The sequence below is a fragment of the Strongylocentrotus purpuratus genome, unplaced genomic scaffold (assembly GCF_000002235.5).
Source record: "Strongylocentrotus purpuratus isolate Spur 01 unplaced genomic scaffold, Spur_5.0 spur5_scaffold_14, whole genome shotgun sequence".
NCBI classification, from domain to species: domain Eukaryota; kingdom Metazoa; phylum Echinodermata; class Echinoidea; order Camarodonta; family Strongylocentrotidae; genus Strongylocentrotus; species Strongylocentrotus purpuratus.
Window position 1 is genome coordinate 16,358,747 of NW_022145599.1, and position 21,526 is coordinate 16,380,272.

The 21,526-nt window shown below is 36.0% G+C and overlaps 1 protein-coding gene across 2 annotated transcripts in view; it reads left to right on the top strand.

The window, feature by feature from the left end:
* LOC115923503 (FAD-dependent oxidoreductase domain-containing protein 2-like) overlaps positions 1–17,967 on the top strand; it is a 31,417-nt gene extending 13,450 nt beyond the window's left edge. For both annotated transcript variants that reach the window (XM_030984310.1, XM_030984311.1), the window contains exons 2-10: positions 1,438–2,764; positions 3,751–3,939; positions 10,830–11,081; positions 11,971–12,210; positions 13,043–13,212; positions 14,662–14,827; positions 15,822–15,949; positions 16,586–16,799; positions 17,658–17,967. In XM_030984310.1, the coding sequence (XP_030840170.1) occupies positions 2,433–2,764; positions 3,751–3,939; positions 10,830–11,081; positions 11,971–12,210; positions 13,043–13,212; positions 14,662–14,827; positions 15,822–15,949; positions 16,586–16,799; positions 17,658–17,856 (1,890 nt within the window). In that variant the 5' untranslated portion in view covers positions 1,438–2,432 and the 3' untranslated portion in view covers positions 17,857–17,967. The remainder of the gene's footprint in view (positions 1–1,437; positions 2,765–3,750; positions 3,940–10,829; positions 11,082–11,970; positions 12,211–13,042; positions 13,213–14,661; positions 14,828–15,821; positions 15,950–16,585; positions 16,800–17,657) is intronic.
* The last annotated feature ends 3,559 nt before the right edge of the window (positions 17,968–21,526 follow it).

A 21,526-nucleotide genomic window follows, 5' to 3' on the forward strand; every position in this document is an offset into this window, starting at 1 on the left:
AATTACATTAAACAAATTCGTTTTCACTGGCTGCCTTCCGTAGCAACAAACGGAATGGACAAAAGACTAAACTCTGTTTCGTTGAAGATCAGCCATAGACGAACGACTTCATGCATGGCTGCTAAAGCATTCTTTATTCTCAAATATGTTCTTTGATCATATATATAAATATGAAAATGTTTTCTAAACAGTTTATGAAAATGTTCCTTTTATTATTGCAATTTATAAAAGCTAAAATATCAATGTACAGTTCATCTAGTTTTGTTATGAAGAATATGTACAATTGTGTTTAATATGAATGATTTGTTCATGTAATTGTATGCATGTATTTGAACTGAGAGAAAATGATAACAAATATCTTCTTTTTTTAAATCGTGGTGGCTTGTTCACATTGAAAAAAAAATTATAGACCAATCATTCACATATATAAATATATACATGTATATATATGTAGAGAACTGCAGACTTATCATTTATCAGATTATGTACATTTAGTTTTTCTTGTGTGAAAGGGGGTACCCCTCTGCAGACATTACCTATGGGACAAGGCTGTGCCACTTCACACCTCCCCTCATCAAACATTAAAGCAGGTGCTTATTTTCATATACTGGTCGTGGGCAGAATACACTGAGGAATTCACCCTTCTTCCCCAAAACCTTCCCATATTTACAAAAAAATATCTCGAAGCGATGACCATTTCCTGTTCAATACTCAGTAGAGCTATGCAAAATTAATTAATAGTTTTTATATAGACACATCCTGATGCTGAAATAACATCCTTTGCTGTTGGGCATTGACTGTGTCTAGCTATATTATTGGGGGGAAAATTGAATTCATGAATGGTAATGCAAATATTGTTGAGATTGATTAATTGTATATTCAATATATTTTAAAAGAACCATTATAGTATGTGCATTCTTTTTTTTTTATTTGGAATTTGGGGTTACGGCCTTTTCCTTTTTACTGTCTACTGTATATTGACACTTAAATGAGTATTAAAGCATTGAATGTTTCATGATTGCTTTCAAATTTCATTTTGTGTAAATATTGCAATGCAACCCATGTTCACATATGATTGTATTTAGAATGCAGGCCTGCGCTTCCACTTTGAAGCCTATGAAATTATTGGCAAATTACATATTTTGTTTTAAAAACAATGTGGTTCAATTAACTAGATGTATTACAAAAAGGAGTGTGTTTTTTCTTCTACTGTAAGATTCAATTTAAAGGATAATTTATAATTCATGTTTTATGTTCTTCTGATTTATATTCATTCAGATTTTTTTTCTTTTCGAGTTCCATTTCAAGTGTTAATTCCTCACCTTATGATGAAATTAGAGGACATCATATTTCTCAAATGATAACTGCAAGTATGTCTCAGTGATCCTCATGTTTGAGAAAAATGATTAAATCTTTGATTTCGAATTTTTCTTACAGGTTTACACTACATACATGCAGTGCATCTAGTCATCAGTATTAATGGACGAACCCAAAGACGTCTCAATTTAAAATTGACACCTACAAGACAGCATGTGCCGTCGAGTGTAGCGAGTGGTAAAAACACAAGTCATTAATCTGTAAACGGATCATGTAGCCCTGCTTCTGGTACGCGGAGGATTACATGTAATTGCGCACAAAATCAGTGCATGCATGGACTGACAACGAGCGGTGTCGTCTTTCCTGATCCGAGTCGTCCGGTAACGTCCCCCACGGCAGGTTGCATTGAGATGTCATCCTCACCCACTCGTCATCAATTATTCATCATCGCTCCGTCTCGGGTTTAAAACAGTGTCGGAGTATACAGGAGGAGCGCATCCCGGCGGGGGAGAGTTTACGCAAGGCTTGCCGAGGAGGACGGTGCTTGGACGCTCCGCTGCATCCATAATTGAGGAGAGGGGAGTCCACCGACGCACAGCTGTGCGGCGCTTCGACAAACAGTCATTTCACGCTCACAGGAGCAGGTAAAACAAATCGCTCTCCAAACACACACGCACAGTCGCACAGAGACATGCGCAGTGTCTCTGGTTGTTTCGATCTGGTACACTGCTACCCATCTATGCAGGAGGTTTGATTTGATTTTCGACTTGGGGAAACATTCAATGGCAACAACTCTCTCTCTCTCCCTCCCTCTCTCACTCTCGCTCTCCCTGGCTTTATTACATTTCCCCAAGAGAGAGAATATACCCGTGGTAGAACATGCATCATATTCCATTTTGATTTGATACAATAAAGAACTTGCCTGGATCCTTGCACGAGATATCAATACTCACAGCCATTCATCATACTGTGGATTGTGATCAGTCTTGCTGGTATTCTTCTAGGACACCAGAGAGATTTCAAACATATGGTCGTAACCAAACGGTTATATATATCTCTCCAGGATTTAACAAATTGATTTCATTCTAGCTGGCTGCTTGCCGGTGAACATCATCATGGCTTTTCTTCAGATGATTCTCCCATTTCTATTATGTACCTTCCTCATCCCAGCGTATCTCACCGAAGAATCGTCGGCGCAAAAATGGAACTACTGCGTCGTTGGGGCGGGTCCCTCCGGCTTGCAGATGGGGTTCTTCTTGGAGAGGGCGGGGCGCAATTATGTCATTTTTGAGAAGGCAAACATGAGCGGGTCATTTTTCAACACCTACCCCCGCCATCGGAAGCTGATCAGCATCAACAAGAGACACACAGGAAAGACGAACAAAGAGTTCAATATGAGACATGACTGGAATTCTCTTCTCAGTGACGATGAAAGTTTACTCATGAAGTAAGTACATTTTCCTTTCGTTTTTATCAAGTTCTGCTAATTTTCTGTGAGAAAAAAAGAAAGAAAAAATAGACAAGTATTTCCTTTTGAAAAATTTGCTAAAGAAAATCTGGTGTAGAATCCCTTACTTCAGGGGTGATAAGAGTTTACTCATGAAGTATAGTAAATGTACATATCAGCTGAAATATTTAATGTAAATCCATTCTTTCACTTTTTATCTAATATCTATTTAGTAAAGGGTTTTGATTTAGGTTAAGTTATTTCCTTGTCTTCTCAAGTTCTACTAATTTGGAAGAAATAGAAAAAGATCTGAAAATCTCCTGTGTAAAAATCTATTCAAGAAAATATGTTATATATGATGACAATTTTAATACTCATGAAGTAAGAGAACAGTACATGTATCTTCCTTATGTAATATTTTGAAGTTCAGCTAATTTCTAAGAAATTGAAGGAAAAAAAGAGATGAATCTTTCCCTTTTGAAAATTGTCCAAGAAAATGTTTGATGTGGAAAGTACTGCACATTTTAGAAATGGCAGGTACATGAAGCATACATGTAACATATGGTTATTGTTTGGGATGAAAAATTAGGTTCCTTTGAATGCTGCCCAATCAATTGCTTTATTATTATTGGTCAATACCTTTGTTATTTATTTCAGAAAAAGAGTAGTTAAAGGTAATGCAAAGTTTTGATATGGGGTCATGAATTTGCCAGGGTTCAAATGAACATATTGGATGCATATGCGACTTTAAAACAACACTCTGGTCCATTGGGGGAAATGAGTACCGGTATGGTAAAACTGGTCACTCAAAATGTTTTACTTTTTTAAGGCACTTCATGACCATTTTGAAGTGCAATTTTTCTAGGGCTTCAAAATTACACCATACCACAGACACAGATAACACTTACGGCCATGCATTTCAGATTTAACATGGTTAAACGATACCTTTAAAGAAAGATAACTGTCATTTCTTGATCCTCTCCCAGGCACTACTCCAAGGAGTTCTTCCCTGATGCAGACACCTACGTCAAGTACCTGAATGATTACACAACCAAACTTGGCCTCAATGTCCAGTATAACACCGAGATCTCGGATATAGCACGACACGAACCGCCCAACCTGAGTGGGCAGTACTTCACTATGCAAGACCAACATGGCAACGGCTACCAGTGCAGGTATGTGAAGAAAGAAAAAATGTACTTTCAAGGATAAAATTCCATGTTTTCTTGTTTCAGGTTTAATATCATTATTCATTTGATAATGTGCATTTTCCATTGTTGCCATTGTTTTTTGTTTTTGTTCATTGTACCCATTTCATGTTGCCTTTTGCAATTAGGGTAGACATATAGAAGAACCTTTTATCAAGGATGAAAGAAAATAAACTTTTTTGTGTTTAATTATTATTATTCAATTAATTCAATTAAGTTTATTCATTTCCATAAAAATTACATTACAAGAACACATTACAAGAACACATTACAAGAACACATACATTTGCAAAAGGTACTATAAATAACATGAAAAATCTTTCACTTCTAGAATATACATAAGTACATTAAGATATTAAACAATAATGGAACAAGTTATAAAAACCCAAATAAATGAGTTTGTAGAGATATCTCCCCCAAAATAGTGAAACAAAATGTGATGAATATAATAAAGATTTGAAATTACATAAACTTATTTTGCCCCAGGTGTGTGTATTTTTCAATGTTATCCATATCCTATTTGTTCATTGTACCCATGCATGTTTATATGTAGTCCCCTGCAACCAAGGTAGATATATGCAAAAAAAAAAGGAACCCTTTATTTAGGGTAAAATTCAAATTTTTGGTTTTTCTATCTTCCTTAATGCTATGAAATAAAACAACCTGCAAATCTATCAAATCTGAGAATACCATATGGTACAGTATTTGTTTGTGTGTTCTGGTTTGTATAACTTATACATTGAAAAGTGATTTTTCAACAATATTTAATACAGTGCATCAAAACAGGCAATAGGAAGCCGCATATCGTTATATTTCATTTGATTTGTGCATTTTCCATTACTTTCTTGAGTTGATGTTTTCTATGTTACTCTGTGTTTTGTTCGATAAGAACAGGTTATTCTCTCTCTCTCTCTCTCTCTCTCTCTAAAATATAAATTGAGCGATCACTAACGTGAGCTCTAAAGAGTGAAAAACAGAGTAAAAATGTGTATGTGTTGCTTGGCCATGTGTCATTTGATGTCAGGAATTCTAAACTTGAAATTGAGCATTCAAAATACTGAAAGTGGCAGCATACAGGACCAATATGAAAAACAGCCTTGGTTGATATTGGCATCCTGTATAAATATTTTTAAATAAATAAATAAATAAATAAATAAATAAATAAATAAATAAATATTGAAATATTCAAATCTACTTTTTCCCCCATACCCAAATTTGACAATTATTGTTAATAGGATATAACACAGCATGGTACTCAATGAGCATAGGAATCCATCCTAACCACTTCTGTGTACATTTGACCTTTTCTTTCTGGGTCATTGTCAAAATGACTGTTTCATAAATGTTGGGGCAAAGTGAGTTTGATTAGTGCAACATTGAGTAGATACATGCACATGTACTTTGTCCATCCCAAGCCAAATGATTCTTTCCCTGGAAGTTTGATCATACCAATAGCCTCCAGTTGATTGCAAGAGCGGGAGAGGTGCATGGTAATTGATGTGTGGCTTCTATTGCCTGTTTTGATGCAATGTAATATGGCTGAAAGAGAGAGAGAGAGATACAATCCATCTTACATAAAACCTTGCTTTTCAACGTAAGTTATAGAAACCAGAACACACAAACAAATACTGTGCCATATGGTGTTTTCAGATTTGATAGATTTGCAGGTTGTTTTATTTCATAGCATTAAAGAAGATAGTTTAAGAGCATTGCTCTGTAGATGTTGAACACAAGGGAGAGAGTTAGTGAGAGGGAGAGAGACAGAGAGAGTTATAGGGAAGGTGAATGCAAGATAGTTAAAGAGAAAGAGATTTCAGGATGAGGATAGAGACTAGAGAGAAAGAAAGAGTGAAATAGAGGGAGAGAGAGAGAGAGAGAGAGAAAAGGAGAGATAGGGGAGATGAAAGAGTGAGAGAAAGGGAGAGAGAGGCAAGGGGTGGGGGGGGGGGGGGGGGGGGGGGTTAGATTGTGGTACATGTATAAGTCTATAGCCAGAGGGTGACAATCGTATATAATGAGTAACCTAACCTACGTATACCAGGCCTGATAAAAACCTGATTTAAATTGGTTTCCCAATTTTTTTCCCCAATTTTTTTTTTCTTCCCGATTAAAAAAAAAAAAAAAATCCAGATTTTTTTTTTTTTTTTTTTTTACCAATTTTTTTTCCTTCCCTATTTTATCCTGATTTTCCCGATTTCCCTCTTATTTTCTCTATTCTTCCCTATTTTGCCCTATTTCCCCCCCCCCCCCCCCCCCCAATTTTGTCCCAATTTTCTTACTCAAAATGGGGGGAATGTTGTTAGATGCCATATTTTCCCCGCGAATCCTCTTTTTTTTTTTTACTCAAGGGGGGCGTGGTTGAGGGGAAAACAAAAAACCTATTCTTTTTTTAGTGCTCACTATCACCACTGGTATACATGTAAATCACAACCCTTTACAACATATCTACCTATATTAGATAAAAAGTGCAAGAATGGATTTACACATGTACATTAAATATTTCACCAGAATAAACATGTAACATTTTGTGTGTTGCTGTTCATGTACAATGCACTCCATTCTTTATTCATCTAAACAACACACAACATTTACCGAAAGGTTACATGTACATCCATACAGGCAGCCAGTACCATTCAAATGATATTGCCATTTGCTGGAGATTGTTTTTTTTTCATTCGTTATCAACAAGCCTTACCCAAGAAATTACCAAATGCAATATTGGCGGTAGATTTGATCAATTTGTTCAGCCGTGCCTGCATAATATTCATGCATGAAGAAATAAAAAACAAAGCTTTGTGATTAATTTGGTGGTCTACCGTATTGCAAAGGTCAGACATTTCGAAAAGCTGAAGGTACATACACAATTTATTTTACACACACTTGTAGGCATGATGTTAGCAATACTACCTATTCATATTCATCATTATTTTCCTCTTCCTCCTTCTTCTCCTCCTCTTTTTTCTTCTCCTTCTTCTTGTACTTATTATCATTTCTATCAGTTTAATGTTGTTATTATTATTATTATCATCAAAATTATCTTTAATAATTTTTTTTCCTTAATTATCTGTCTGTAAATATTGCTATTCTAACTTACTAATTTATGTACATGTACACTGTATGTTGCGGACACCGCTGGAAATAAGCTCTCAAGCTTTCTTGGCTATCCTGTTCACACTGACTTAATTTTTATCTGTTATTCTTGTATATTGTTGTATGTCGGAAGCTTGGCGAATAACAAATCAATCAATCAATTTAACCATATGTTTACAGTAATTAAGCAACCCTGTAAAGTGTAAACTAAAACAGCTCAAGAGAAACAAGGAAAGGAGTTTTAAAGGAAGGTGATTTTTCATTCTATTTCTAAAATGTACATACAGTTATACATGTACTTGACAAATGTATTATTTATTTCATTTTCATAGCCATAACAAACGATTCGGTTTGAGTATATGATGTTGGCCTGTAGGTATAATATTATCTTTATGTACATGTATAAAAAGGAAGAATGGGGAGAGCTTCAAATATAGCCTGAAATTGGCCTTGTAGAACAACTTTTGCATAACAGTAGTTTTGAGGCCATATGTATATATATGAATAGTTATTCTGTACAAATTCAAATAGAATCACTTGAATGTGTTTTTAAATACAATTTCCCTTTTTTTAAGAGGTTCTTATGGGAAACATAAATTGATTTTTTTTTTTTTAAACCCAGTGCTCTTTCTGTCAGGTAGCTTTTAAAAAGCAGATTTGACTTGGATGTATACTGTACAGGTTTTTTATTGTTATCTATCCTTTAAAGAAAGAGTGTAAAAAAAGGTAGGTTGAGGGAAGAGACAAAAAAAGAGAAGGATAGTGGGAGAGAATGATTAAAAAAGTGAGAGGGAGAGAGAGACTGAGAATGAGATAGATAGAATGATGAAGAGAGTGGGAAAGAGGGATCAGTTGAAAGAGAAAGAGAGAGAGGAAGAACGAAAGAGAGGGGAGAGAGAGACTGAGAATGAGAGAGATAGATTGAAGAAGAGAGTGAGAAAGAGGGAGTGAGAAAGAAACAAAGTGGGAAAGGGAGAGTGAGAATGAGAGTGAGAACGAGAGTGAGAAAGAGTAAGAGTAAGAGTAACAGAATGGGAAAGAGAGTGAATAAGTGTGTGGAAAAAAATAAAGTTAGAAAGGGAACCAGACAGAGAGATGAAAAGATTACACGTATGTCCACACGTTACTCATCCTATTGCAGTTACACCTACTGATTACAAAAAACGGAGGACAGATCTTCTCCATGGACATTTCTAAGCAATTGCATCTACGTCTCTTTGCACTGGACATCATCTTGAGTGAGGGAGTGAGGAAGAAACAAAGTGGGAAAGAGAGAGAGAGAGAGAGAGAGAGAGAGAGGAAGAAAGATAGTGAGAGAGAATGAAGAAGAGAGTGAAAAAGAAACATAGTGGGAAAGAGAGAGAGAGAGGAAGAAAGAGTGAGAGACAGAGTGAGAGAGAGAGAGAGAGAGAGAGGACAAACGATAATGAGAGAGAATGAAGAAGAGAGTGGGAAATAGAGAGTGAAAAAGAAACATAACGGGAAAGAGAGAGAGAGGAAGAAAGAGAGTGGGAGACAGAGTGAGAGACAGAGAGAGAGAGAGAGTGAGAAAGAGTAAGAAAGAGAATGAGTAAGTGTATTGAAAAAATAAAGTTAGAAAGGGAACCAGACAGAGAGATGAAGAAAGGACATGTATGCCCACACGCTACTCATCCGATTGCACTTACACTTTATACTGATTACGAAAAACCATCTACATCTCTTAACACTGGGCATCATCTTGAAGTAAACAACTCTCTCGTCTCAGCCACCTGCCGGTGCTGTGGGCACGCTTCGAGTTTAATTGAGCACCGCGCTATTCACAAAATTTATGCGGCTTCAAACAATTACTCCGTCTGGAGCGTTCTTCTTTCTCCCGTGTCCTCGGGGTGCGTGTAATAGATGTACACATGAAGAGGCTACGAATGAAGGTCGACTTTATACTTGAAAGTGTTACCGTAAAATATGAACGTCGGCTTCCTTACCTGTCTCTGTGACTAACCAGTCTCTTTTTACCCCTCCCTTCTTTCCGTCTATCTTCTTGTTTTCTTTCTTCCTCTTCACTTTCTCTTCCCTCTCATTTTCTAATCATCTTGTTTACTCTATTTCTCTCTTTTATCTTTTCCGTTTTTCTCTATTTATTTTTCCATTTCTCGTTTTCTTATTTTTTTTATTTCTTATTTTCTCCTTTCTCGTTTTCTTTTTTCTTTTCTTTCTTAATTTATTTTGCCCCTTTTATTGCTGTATTACTCGCTCTCATATCCATGTACTTAATTGAAGTGTTGCTCATTCTACCCCTCTCCCTTTTCTCCCACTCTGCCTGCACACTACCTTTTCCATTTTTCTCTATTTCTATTTTCTTGTCTTTATTTCTTATTTCTCTTTTCTCTCTTATTTTCTCTTTTCTTTCTTATTTCTTTCGCCCATTTTTATTGCTGTCTTACTCGCTCTCTTATCCGTGTACTTAATTCAAATGTTGCCCAATTTACCTTCTCTCCTCTCATTCTGCCTGAACACTTCCATGTAATATTGAAATACTTAAAGGACAATCCGACCTTTGCAATACGTTCATTTTTATGAAAGCAGAAAAATAAGAGATACAGAATGACAATAGTTTGATTATTTGCAATTTGTCACTTTGATCCCAGCCCCTTATTTTGATGTACTGCTCATTTTATGGCTGCAAAATCATAACAAATATAGGGCAATTCCACGGTAACGGAAGGACACTCAGACAAGATTTTTGAACTTCAGGTTCATACTAAAAGAAATGTTTTATTAGTATGTATTAAACTACGGGGAACAAAATGTGTTTCAGTCAAGTGGAAAGCTTCATCAACTTCACAAAGTTTGGATAAACACTAATTAACTGGAAAAACCATGTCCATTTTTATGTCCTTCCGTTACCGAGATAATTAATATGCACATTCTTAAACTACTTAACCATAATGACAATTTTTTTTGGGAGAATTAAAGGCACTTATATAGGTATTATATCTGTACTGTTTCACATCTTATACTAATAAAACAGTTCTTTTAGTATGAACCTGAAGTTCAAAAATCTTGTCTGAGTGTCCTTCCGTTACCGTGGAATTGCCCTATAGTATCATCTTAAAGACATATACATAATTTCTAATAATACGTAACATAGTGATGATTATGCCGTATTCAGGGAGATATATTCTATCAAGCTTGAGTTTTCAAACTTTTTTTGAGGGATTTATATTTCTTCAACTTAGAGCCATAAAGATTAATACCCTCAGGCTCTCAACCATCAATTTCATCTCACATTGAGTTTCTAAATGGATAAAAGACAAATTATGATCATCATCATTGTTATTATGACCATCATCATTGTTATTATGACCATCATCATTGTTATTATGACCATCATCATTGTTATTAAGATCATCATCATTGTTATTATGATCATCATCATTGTTATTATGATCATCATCATTGTTATTATGATCATCATCATTGTTATTATTATCATCATTATTGTTATTATCATAATCATCATCATTGTGATTATGATCATCATTATTGTTATTATTATCATAATCATCATCATTGTGATTATGATCATCATCATTGTGATTATGATCATCATCATTGTGATTATGATCATCATCATTGTGATTATGATCATCATCATTGTGATTATTATCATCATCATTGTTATTATCATCATCATTGTTATTATTATAATCATTATTATTATTATGGTAATCGTTATCATTACTTACCTGCAATTTCCCTCTCATTTCTATTTTTTGTCTATACAGAGTCATGGTCATTAGTACAGGGATGCACAAACCCAACATTCCCACCTTCCAGGGCCAGGAGTACACGGAAGGCTACGAGGACATGTCCCTGGACCGCGATGACTTTGAGGGAAAGAGCGTCCTCATCCTCGGGCGGGGCAACTCCGCCTTTGAGACGGCAGACCACATCATCGGCTCGACCAATGTCATCCACGTCATGGGGAGATCAAGGGTCAAAATGGCGTGGGAGACGCACTATGTGGGTGATCTGAGGTATGTTATATCTAATAGAATCAAGTGATCTGTTTAACTGGACATTAATAACAATAATAATAATAGCTCACATTTTATAATGCGCCTAAAACTTTGTTTCTAGGCGCAGCACATATTATTACTCCGGTCATCGGATTCAGGGTTACCCGCACACAATGTATGCACATTTTCCGCTCCCTTGGGAGCATTCCAGCCAGTCACCATTTTACAAGCGCCACTTGCTAATCAAACCACATTAACTTTATATTCTCAAACTTTTAATGTACTATATAGCATCTAGAAATAGTATTTCCTCTCAGTATAGTTTATCATATATCTATTCATATTTCTGAAAACTTCTATTTGATGTTCTTTCAATTTGCCATGAAGGTTTTATTGATTTAACATGGATTAGGAGATGTCTTCCTAACAGCACAGAAAGATGCAGTAAATATCTGAATTATTTCAAAATATAATTATCTCCTTGACAACTACTTTACTTTACCTATTGTGCTTTTCCACAGCATTCAGAACCCTTTTTACTAATATTCAGTCTTATATTTAGTCTAAAATTGAGTGTAACAAGTTTTCTTGGATATATGAGTACTCAAGTATCATCAATTTCAGATATTCAAGTTAACTACCACATTGTCGTGAACTTAAACTCACATTGTGTGTGAATGTGGCAGCTCCTGTATGAAAGCTTATGGAAATAAGAAAATAATGATGATAATAATAAGAAGAACAATAAACTGATGATAGAAATGATAATAAGTACAAAAGAAGAAGGAGAAGAAGAAAGAGAGGAGGAGAAGGAGGATAAACAATTTAAACTAATTCAAATTATTTTCACATCCGAACTAAAATGTTAATAAAACTTTCCTCACGATTTGATCTGTTATCCATCCAGAGCTATCAACAATGGGTTACTGGACACCTATCAGCTCAAGTCTCTGGACGGTCTGTTAGAGGCGGACATGGTGGAACTCTCCCTGGTCAAGCGGTCAGATGGCCGCCTTCAGCTTATCCCCCAGGATGGGGATCTCACGATTGCAGACAAGCTTGTGATCGATAACTTTGCGTTACGACACCCTTATGACAAAGTGATCCGGTGCCTTGGTTTTACTTTTGATTTCTCAATATTTGAAAAGTAAGTTTTCCTATTTTTTCTTTCAGGAAAAATTTCATTTCAAACCATTGTCAAGTATTTTAGATGAAAACTGGAGCGCGTAATCTTTTTCATAATACCTATTTTGTACTGATTGAAATGTCCATGTACAGTACATGTATGTGTATAATACTCATTTCATGGAATTTGGATCAGATTACTAGAAAATGTGAAGAAGTCGTTTATGTTTACTAAGACTTTCTCTGTTTCTGCCAAGATCTTTCCATTATTCTGTCAGTTCATGGTACTTTAACCCTTTCGCTACAATCATACCACATTTGTGGTTTGGTTCAATTATTTATAATTCAGAGCCCTAAAAATATGGCAAATGCATGAGTAGAGGAAGAATAAAGGAAAAATATTATTGTTTTTAACATCCAAGATAGCTTTGTGAAAAATTTACTAACCCCAACACTAACCCTAATAATAACCTTAACCCTAACACTAACCCTTACACTAACACTAATCCTAACACTGAAACTAAAATTAATTCTAAAATTAACGTTAATGCTAAGTCTAATACTAACGCTTACCCTAACAGTAACCCTAACACCAACCCTAACACTAACAGAAACATTAACCCTCACACTAACCTTAAAACCAAACCTAAACCGAACTCTAAACCTAGTCTGAAATCCTATTGCAATCCTGACCTTTCCCTCTATCATTCATATAATAAACCTTTTGAACAAATGTCAGATCATCCAATTTTCTTCCTTCTGTTCTACAGCACCCCAACCAGGGTCGAAGAAACGAACTAACAGTAACATTAACCCTTACACTAATCCTTACCCTACACCTTTTATCTCTGTAGTTCTACAGCACCCCAACCAGGGTCGAAGAAACGGACCAAGAAGTACCCGTTCGTAAAGGCCAATTACGAGGCTGCAGGGATCAGAGGGATGTTCTTTGCAGGAACCAACACTCATTCTATCGACTTCAAGAAGTCAGCCGGAGGGTTCATCCACGGATTTCGATATACAAGTAAAGTGATTCATCTCATACACTTGCATTTATGGGGAAGGCCATCCTGGCATCAAGTTGGCTTTAAAAGTGACTCGGTAACATTGTCTCAGATTCTGAAACAAAATCCTGGATTTAGCTCATGGTGCAATCATAATTTTTAAAACCTTTAGGTCAGTCAGGAATCCCATGACTTTTACATCGTCTGTCTGATTATCAAGATATTTATGATTGTTTCCTAACGGTTTTTATAACACTACAGTCTATTGAGGAAAATGAGTATGGTAAAACCGGTCACTCAAAGATTTTTTACTTTTTTGAGGCACTTCATGATTATTTTGAAGCGCAATTTTTTTAGGGCTTCAATATTAAACCATATATCACAGACACTGATAACAGGTAGAGCCATGCATCTCAGATTTAACATTGATAAACGATGCCTTTGATAGAAGTAGAAAAAGGAGAAGAGATGAGTGAAATATGAGCAAATATGAATAAAAGTTATGATTGATCAGAACCAATTTGGTAACTCTAGGATTTCCTGGCAAGCAGCTCTCCATTTGTATTCAACTAGAAAGTCAACAAATTTATATTTTTCTCTAAAGAAGTCGATTGATCATCTTTATCATAACTAAATATATAAATAGAATTCACTTCATTAATAAAAATGAAAAGGGATAAGTAGATTCATGATGAAGTTAATAAACAAATAATACACAGCGGATCCTAATCAAATGATTGGGTGAAAGCGTACACATGACCAGGCATTTATTTTGCCGACTGGTCATTTTACTACCGACTGGTCATTAGTAAAATGTCGTGTTAGGCAAAATAAATGCCTGGTCACATGTACGCTTTCACCCAATCATTTGATTAGGATCCGCTTCATCACCTTGTATTACATTTACTCACTCTGTCACAGCATTGTAGAGATTGAGATTTAGTGCTCCGTAAATGAGACAATGATAATGATAAATATCAACGAAAGCAATAATACTTCTCTTGTATAGTGCATGTCACATGATGATGCAACTTCTAAATATGTTTTCAAAGTAATTTAGAAAGTATTCCTTTCTTTATAGCTCAGGCAATCATTCTGTTTCACTCTCGTTCTGCCACTATTAAAACCAACTTGATATCAGGGGGGACTTCCCCTTTAAAGGTATTAGGCAGTATATAAATCCAGAATATTATCATCATTATTTGGCGTTAAAAAAAGAGATGTTGTATTGCGACCTTTTTCAGGAAAAAAATGTTTAATGAATAAAAAAAAATATGTATTATAGCATTAAACACTGAGAAATATCAGCCCAAAGAGGAAGGAAAAAAAGAAAAAGATTTCCGTCCAAGCGACCCATGTATTCGCACCTAAAGGACAATGCAAAATCTCTTTTTAAAAGGCCTTATTCTACTATGATAGTGTTGATTATGCATGTAATCATGTCATGGTTATGTTTTCTCCTTGTACAGCCCGAGTGTTACATCATCTGCTGGAGTGGCGATACCACAGCGTCCCCTGGCCCTCAATAAGACTGCCGATGATGGAGCTCTTAGATCGCGTGGTCAGACGATTAAACGAGGCGTCGGGGCTCTATCAGATGTTCTATGTCTTGTCTGATGTCATACTGCTTCATAAGTATGCACCAACTCTTTTTCTCAAAGTCCCACTGCACTTTTTATAGCTACCCGCTATATAGCAAACAATGGCTAATCAGTGCCTGTTGGTCCCCAATTATCCTCTTTTTCTTATGTTAATTTAGAGCTGATTTGATGAGATAACCACCTGTCAGTGACCTTGCAGGGAGGACTAATCCCCCTGGCCAAACTAGTACAGACAGGCTTTAAGGAGAGGGGGGGGTTATGACTTTGAACTAATCAACATAAAGAGCATGATAACTGAGGAAATTGTGCCTCAAAAATAATTAAATAGGTAGATCGTATTCACCTTTCTCGTTTTTATAAACTTGAAATTTACGATAAAAGTATACACAGAGGAATGCAAGAGGTGACTTTCTCTCTCTGTAACCTGAAGAATAATAATTTCACACATAATTTTCCATTTTTGTTTTTAAAAGTATTTTCAGATAAGTATATGGTATTCTCTCCTCTCTCATTTAAGTTGTGACATTGAATGAACAGTAATTTCTGAAGTAGAATATGTTACTGCATTTTTTGTAAAAGTAGCTTTTGGTATGCCTCGTTTAAATTCATGTAATGTTTTACATATTTTTTGTATATGCACTTTACGTTATTTTTTGAAAAAGTGACAAACACATACATTTTCCCACAATCAATGATTGGTGGTGGTGGGGGTTATTTTACCTGACTGCTAAGAAAGCATAAATGCTTGTAAGTAAGCAACCAAACAGCCGACGGCTTTAGGTCCTCTCCGAGGGACCTGGTAATGAGGATTAATGCCTTCTCAAAGGGCACTAGCGCATCGCCTTGATTTCGAACCCGGGTCACCGGATTACGAGACCACTGCTCTACCGACTGAGCTATCGCGCTTACGTTATTAGGTTATTTTATGTAAAATATTTTTACTTTGTTATTGTTTGAATGCAACTAGACGCTATATATTTTGCCTGAAAGAATAAACAGTAAATCTGACCACTTTACACTCTTTCCAGGGATACCATGGAGTTTGAATATCTGGAGGAATTCCCAACTCTTATGTTGCCATGGTTACAAAAAGCATCGGGTCACAACCATACAGAAGTACTGGTGCTGATCATGGAGTATGGCAAAAACTTTTCAGGTGAGTTTTCAAGTGATTCAGAGAAAAATGATTCTTCCCTCTGTCTACCTCTCTTTCTATCCCTCTCTCCACCCCCTCTCTCTCTCTCTCTCTTTCTCTTTCTCTCTCTTTCTCTCCCATCTCCGCTACTCTCTCTCTTTCTCTCCCATCTCCTCTGCTCTCTCTCTCTCTTTCTTTCCCTGTCTCACTCGCTCTCTCTGTCTCCCTTTCCCTCTAACACCCTTTCTCTTTTGTGTAACTTGATTATCATGCCTCGAATGACTTTGCTAGAGGTTCCTTTTCTTCATCAGTAGATGGCGCTGTTTCATTTCTGCCTCTATGCAGATTGGAAGACCCCTGTAAGATGTACCTGAGTGCAATAAAGTACATTTTTAATATTTATAAATACAGTTTCCTTATTTCTGTAAGTTATTCATCAGGTATTAACTTATTTCGATTATTCTTCATCTATTTTTCTTCTATTTCTGTTTTCTACAGATTACCTATTTTTTTTTAAAGGTTGGGATCAGGGTTAGGGTCTGGTATAGTGTTAAGTGCAGGTTTGAAGATGGGAAATTGATGAGTGTTAGAAAATTACAGCAGAACAATTGTCGCCGGAGCATGTGTCTTACAATACCTCTTCCCTTTCACACCTAGGCGCTGGCAAGGACGTCTTCAGATCCGACAGGGCGGTGGGAGAGCCGGAAGATGCCCACCTCTCCAACTTCCTTCATCCGGTCATCTACCACTACAAGACCATCCCGACCCTGGAAGAGATGAACGGCCGGTCAAAACACGAGACCATCCCCAAACCGGATTCCATCCATCATTTCGTTGAGGACTTCCTGACCGACTGGACGGCGCCTACAAGGTAAATGGGATGACCAGCTTGACCCATTGCGTCCGGGAATGGAGTGGTCCCAGTATCAAGCCTATGGGAAAGAGAGAGGTCTGGGGGGCGTTTCACAAAACTTGTCATCAGTGACAAATGATATTTTTTGTTATAAGCTACTGAAAACCTTGCTGCTGATTGGTTATCAGTCACTGATTTTTTTCAGTTGTCATTGAAAAAAGTCTTTGTGAAACAGGTCCCAGAAGTGAATGGATTTAAGGTTCAAACTAGGTCGGTTGTTCCTCGCAACTGAAGGGTGCAAGGTTTATCTGTTATGATATACTGACCCATTCGCACACATATACATCTTGCATTAATTACTCCAGGGAGATGAGGGGGGGGGGGGGTGGGGGAGCCAAGAACATATCTGTCCTAGAATTTTCAAATCTGTTGCTATCAAATTTGACATATACACTAGATATAATTTTATTAGAGCATATTTATTACATAGCTAATGCCTTCTTATTTGAGGGAATCCCAAAGATAAGTAAACTTCTTAAAATGAGAAACAAGATTCTACTAAGTCATAAGTGGCAAATTACCAAGGAAATTTTATATTCTTCCCAATAAATTTTAAGTACATGATGTCATCTGTATTTGATAGGAACTAAAGATTCCAAATTCTTTACTTATGTGTGCAAAAATATACTGAAATCAATAATTTATATACAGTCAAACCTGCTTTAGTAAAGGAACCTCTACAAAGAGACCACCTGTCTATAAAGACCACTTTTCTTGTCTCCCTTGGGTGGTCTTTATAGACAGGTTTCACTGTTTATATACTGTAGAACTATTATTCTCTGATGCATTTCAAATTTGTTTCGCTCCGTATTTCAGCCACATCCTGGTATTCCGTCGTTTCCTGGAGAGCGTGATGGGGACGGACATGCGCTACTTCTTTGACCAGCAGTGTTTCCAGCTGGCCCTGACCCACACCGAGCTACCGCTGTCCTGCCAGCACTACTGGGAGAACGGTCAAGGGCTGCCCGCTACTCAGACCATGCTGGACAGCACGGCCCACATGACGTGGTTCTGAGTGGACACAAAGACATGGGCCCCGTTTCGCAAAACTTGTCATCAGTGGCAAACGACAGTCTGTGTTATAAGCTACTGAAATCCTTGCTTCTGATTGGTTATCAGCAGATCTGTCACTGATTTTGGGGGGGTCATTTGTCATCAAAACAGGCTTTGTGAAACACCCCTTCCCCCCCCCCCCCTGTTCTTTTATTACAGAGATCCAGGGTGAAGGCAATGGGATGGGACAGATCCTTTTTCTTGTCTTGAAAGTTTTCTCTATTTTTAATGATGATATTAGAGGAAATACTTTAGCATTTATTTTTGAAAAGTCAATTCAAGGGCCCTTTTGATACCCTTTTGTATGCCCTATAGAAATCACGTTTGTTGTGATCACGTTGTGATCATGTTAGCAAGGCTTGATATAGAAAGGGGTTTGGTACAAACAGACCCTCAAATCAATTGTTTACTTTGACTTAGAGCTCACTAATACCCTAGTCCCACCTTAAAGGCCGACATCAGACCGAAGACAGACCGAAACCAAGAGTACATAACCTCATTAGCCCAGAATCGGTCTGTTTTGGGTCGGTTTGGAGTGGGTCTTCAGTGTAAGTATGGTATAAAAGGGGTCTGAAAAACAAACAATTTTTGGTACTATGTTTCCTTCGTAAGCTGTTCATGAGCTGCAAGCTATTCCTATCAGTATCACTTTATCTACTTCTTGCAGTATATTCGGGTTTTATGATCTTTTGCAGCTTTGTTTTGAGCAGATGATCTCCACTTGTTTTTGTTCAATTCCAATGATATGGCTTTCAAAGATGAGATTTGTTATGATAAAACAAAGCTATTATTTTCAATAATTTTTTCGAGGTTGAACTCCTAGTACATTCCACTTTTTGGATGAAAGAAATGTCATGTGGCTTCTTGAATTAAAACAATATTCAGCGTGGGTTAGGATCATGGATTTGTAAATTTAACTAAATGCAGTACTTTTATCACGATTTTTGTTTAGCTCTACAGTAATATAATGAACAGTTCATAATAGGTTGTACTTGTAATGTTTGTAGCAGGCAGGTCTTGCTTCATGGGGGAATTAGGGGAAAGATAAGTGCTTTTTCTAGTCTTGCCTTTTTAGAGTCTTGTCACCATTATTGTTCCACTGGAACCAAGAAAAATCATGTGTCAATTCGTAGAAAGTTTGTATAAAGATGTAATATATCAAATCTATATTTTGTGGTCAAATTCTCTTGAAATCGGTGAAAAGATCTTTTCACCTTTCCATCATTCCAGATCCTTGTGCCAACTATTTCATCTTTTTTTTAAGGAGTGGTATGGACTAATTCGCTGGAAAATGGTGATTTTTTTCTTCTTTTTTTTTCAACACAGTTCTAATGCAAAATGATTCATTTTTTTCTCTCTACAGAATCATCTACAGAGAAGAATTATTTCTTGGTTGTGTTTGGCAATTTTCTTCTTTTATAAATTGTCAAAATATTAAGCCAAAAGCTCTCTTTCTCATTATGCGATAAGTATGTGTTGGCTTTTAAAGAATTTTGTTTTTACCAAAAGATTTTTGTAAAGCGTTTTGCAGGGTCATTATGAGGTTGTATGTTTTGATAGTTTTTGGACAGTGGAGATGATTTGAATTTTGTTTAAAATGTTTGTGTCGTAGGCTTTGCTGGCAATCTTGAATGCTGAGATTAGAAATCAGTACTGTATTTTTGTTTCCTTGTTTACGTGTTATAAAACATAGTTTATAGTGTTGCATAGATTTGCACTGAGAAAGGTCTCTTGTTAATTTTGAAATTTGGTGAATGTTATGGATAGCTGATTGCGAATAATTGTTAGATTTTTTTTTCTGGTCATATTGATATTGAATTTTACATTTAGATAATCTTAATTTCAAGAATGTTCATCTTTTACTTGTCCTCTTGTGAATTAGAAATGATAGCACAATGAAATTGTGCCATTAATATGAAATCTACTTAATTACCTGTGGTAACTACACTTATTATACATAAAACCATGCTGACTGTCTTTATCAATTATGAAAGTTCATGTAAGTAAGGTTTTTAGGGGAAAATAGAATGTTTTTGTAGAAAGATCTTAATCTTAAATTTAATTATTACATTGTTTTCCCACCTGAAATGTAAATGATTTAATTTGTATTGGTTATTCTGTGCATAATTTGATTTTTGTTAACATGTAGTACAGATTTCCTCATTCTTTATGTTATTCCCCCCCCCCCCCCATTTCTATCTCTCTTTCTCTTTCTTTTTGTATATTCTCTTTTTCTCATTCTTTTTGTGTCTCTCTTCTCTTTTTTTCCTGATATCCCCTTTCTCCCCTCTGTACCATACTCTCTACCTCACTCTCTTTCATGTACCCCCTCCCCCCCCCCCTCTCTCTCTCTCTCACACGCACACACTCACTCTCTCTCTCTCTCTCTCTCTCTCTCTCTCTTTCTCTTTCTCTCCCTATAATATTATTGCCTTGATATTTTTTCACCTGTACTTCTTTCTTTCTAGCTCTGTCTCTTTATCTTTCTCTCCTTCTGTATTTAGTATGTTATGATATATGTATACATCTAATCTTGATATTTAATCACTCGTACTTCTTTCTCACTAGCTCTCTCTCTCTCTCTCTATCTCTCCCTTCTTCATTAGTGTTTAATATGTTATGATTTGTAATCTAATCTCTTAATTCATAGTTTTTGTAAATTGTAAAGGTTAATGGTGTCATGATTATTTTCCAATTTGTTTCATTACCGGTAGGTCAAAATTTAGAGTACGATGTACAAGTATATGTTATATCTTTTTCTTTTTCCCAGTTTTTACTTATGAAGTTTCATGTATTTGTTTATTTGTCTCTGTGATTTATTGTTTACATACTTTGTTATTATTATTATCATTATGTTTTGATGAGGAGATTTTTCTATTTTGAGAAATGTTGAATAGATTGATTCCTTTGAAGACAGAAATGACAGAATTGCATTATTGTAACAACAAAAATGGTTTCTTGAATGAATTGAAGAATTAAAATAGGTGGGAATTAAGGTCTTTGTCACAGCTTAATATGTTTTACCACCAAGACTTTAAAAGATTATACCTTGATGATGGGAATGTGACATTTCCATTGTTTGGTTTTAGTTGTTGTTTGTATTTGTTCCGTTATGTTCTGTTTTGTTCTGAGATTGCTTAGGTCGTCATTTAGATTACTGTATCAGTTATGTTAATTGCTTGAGTCTGTCACTTTAGTAACCGTTCATTATGCACTGGTAATAACTATGAGAGCTTTACCACCGGCAAGCATTTTGGTTTTTAATTTCTATTATTTGATAATCAAAAGGTAAGAAGTGTTATCATGGAATTTAGATTTGCCATGATAATGAAATGACAATGGAATAAATAGTTCCCTATGTGGTTGGCAAACATTACACTAATGTCAAGTTCCTGAGTACTGCTCAGAATTTGATTTTCGAAAATACCAAAACAACCAGAAACAAAACCAAACAAACATGGGGAAAACAGAAGCAAGTGCTTGTTTAAAATTTTGACTTTCTCCAAATTGTTGAGGCCACAATTTAACTTTCGCTTATAAACTTGATTTGTGAATTCACTGTTTATTGTATAATTTTTTCTCATGAACTGATTTTGATAGGCTTATGTTTGAAAAAGATATATCATATCCAG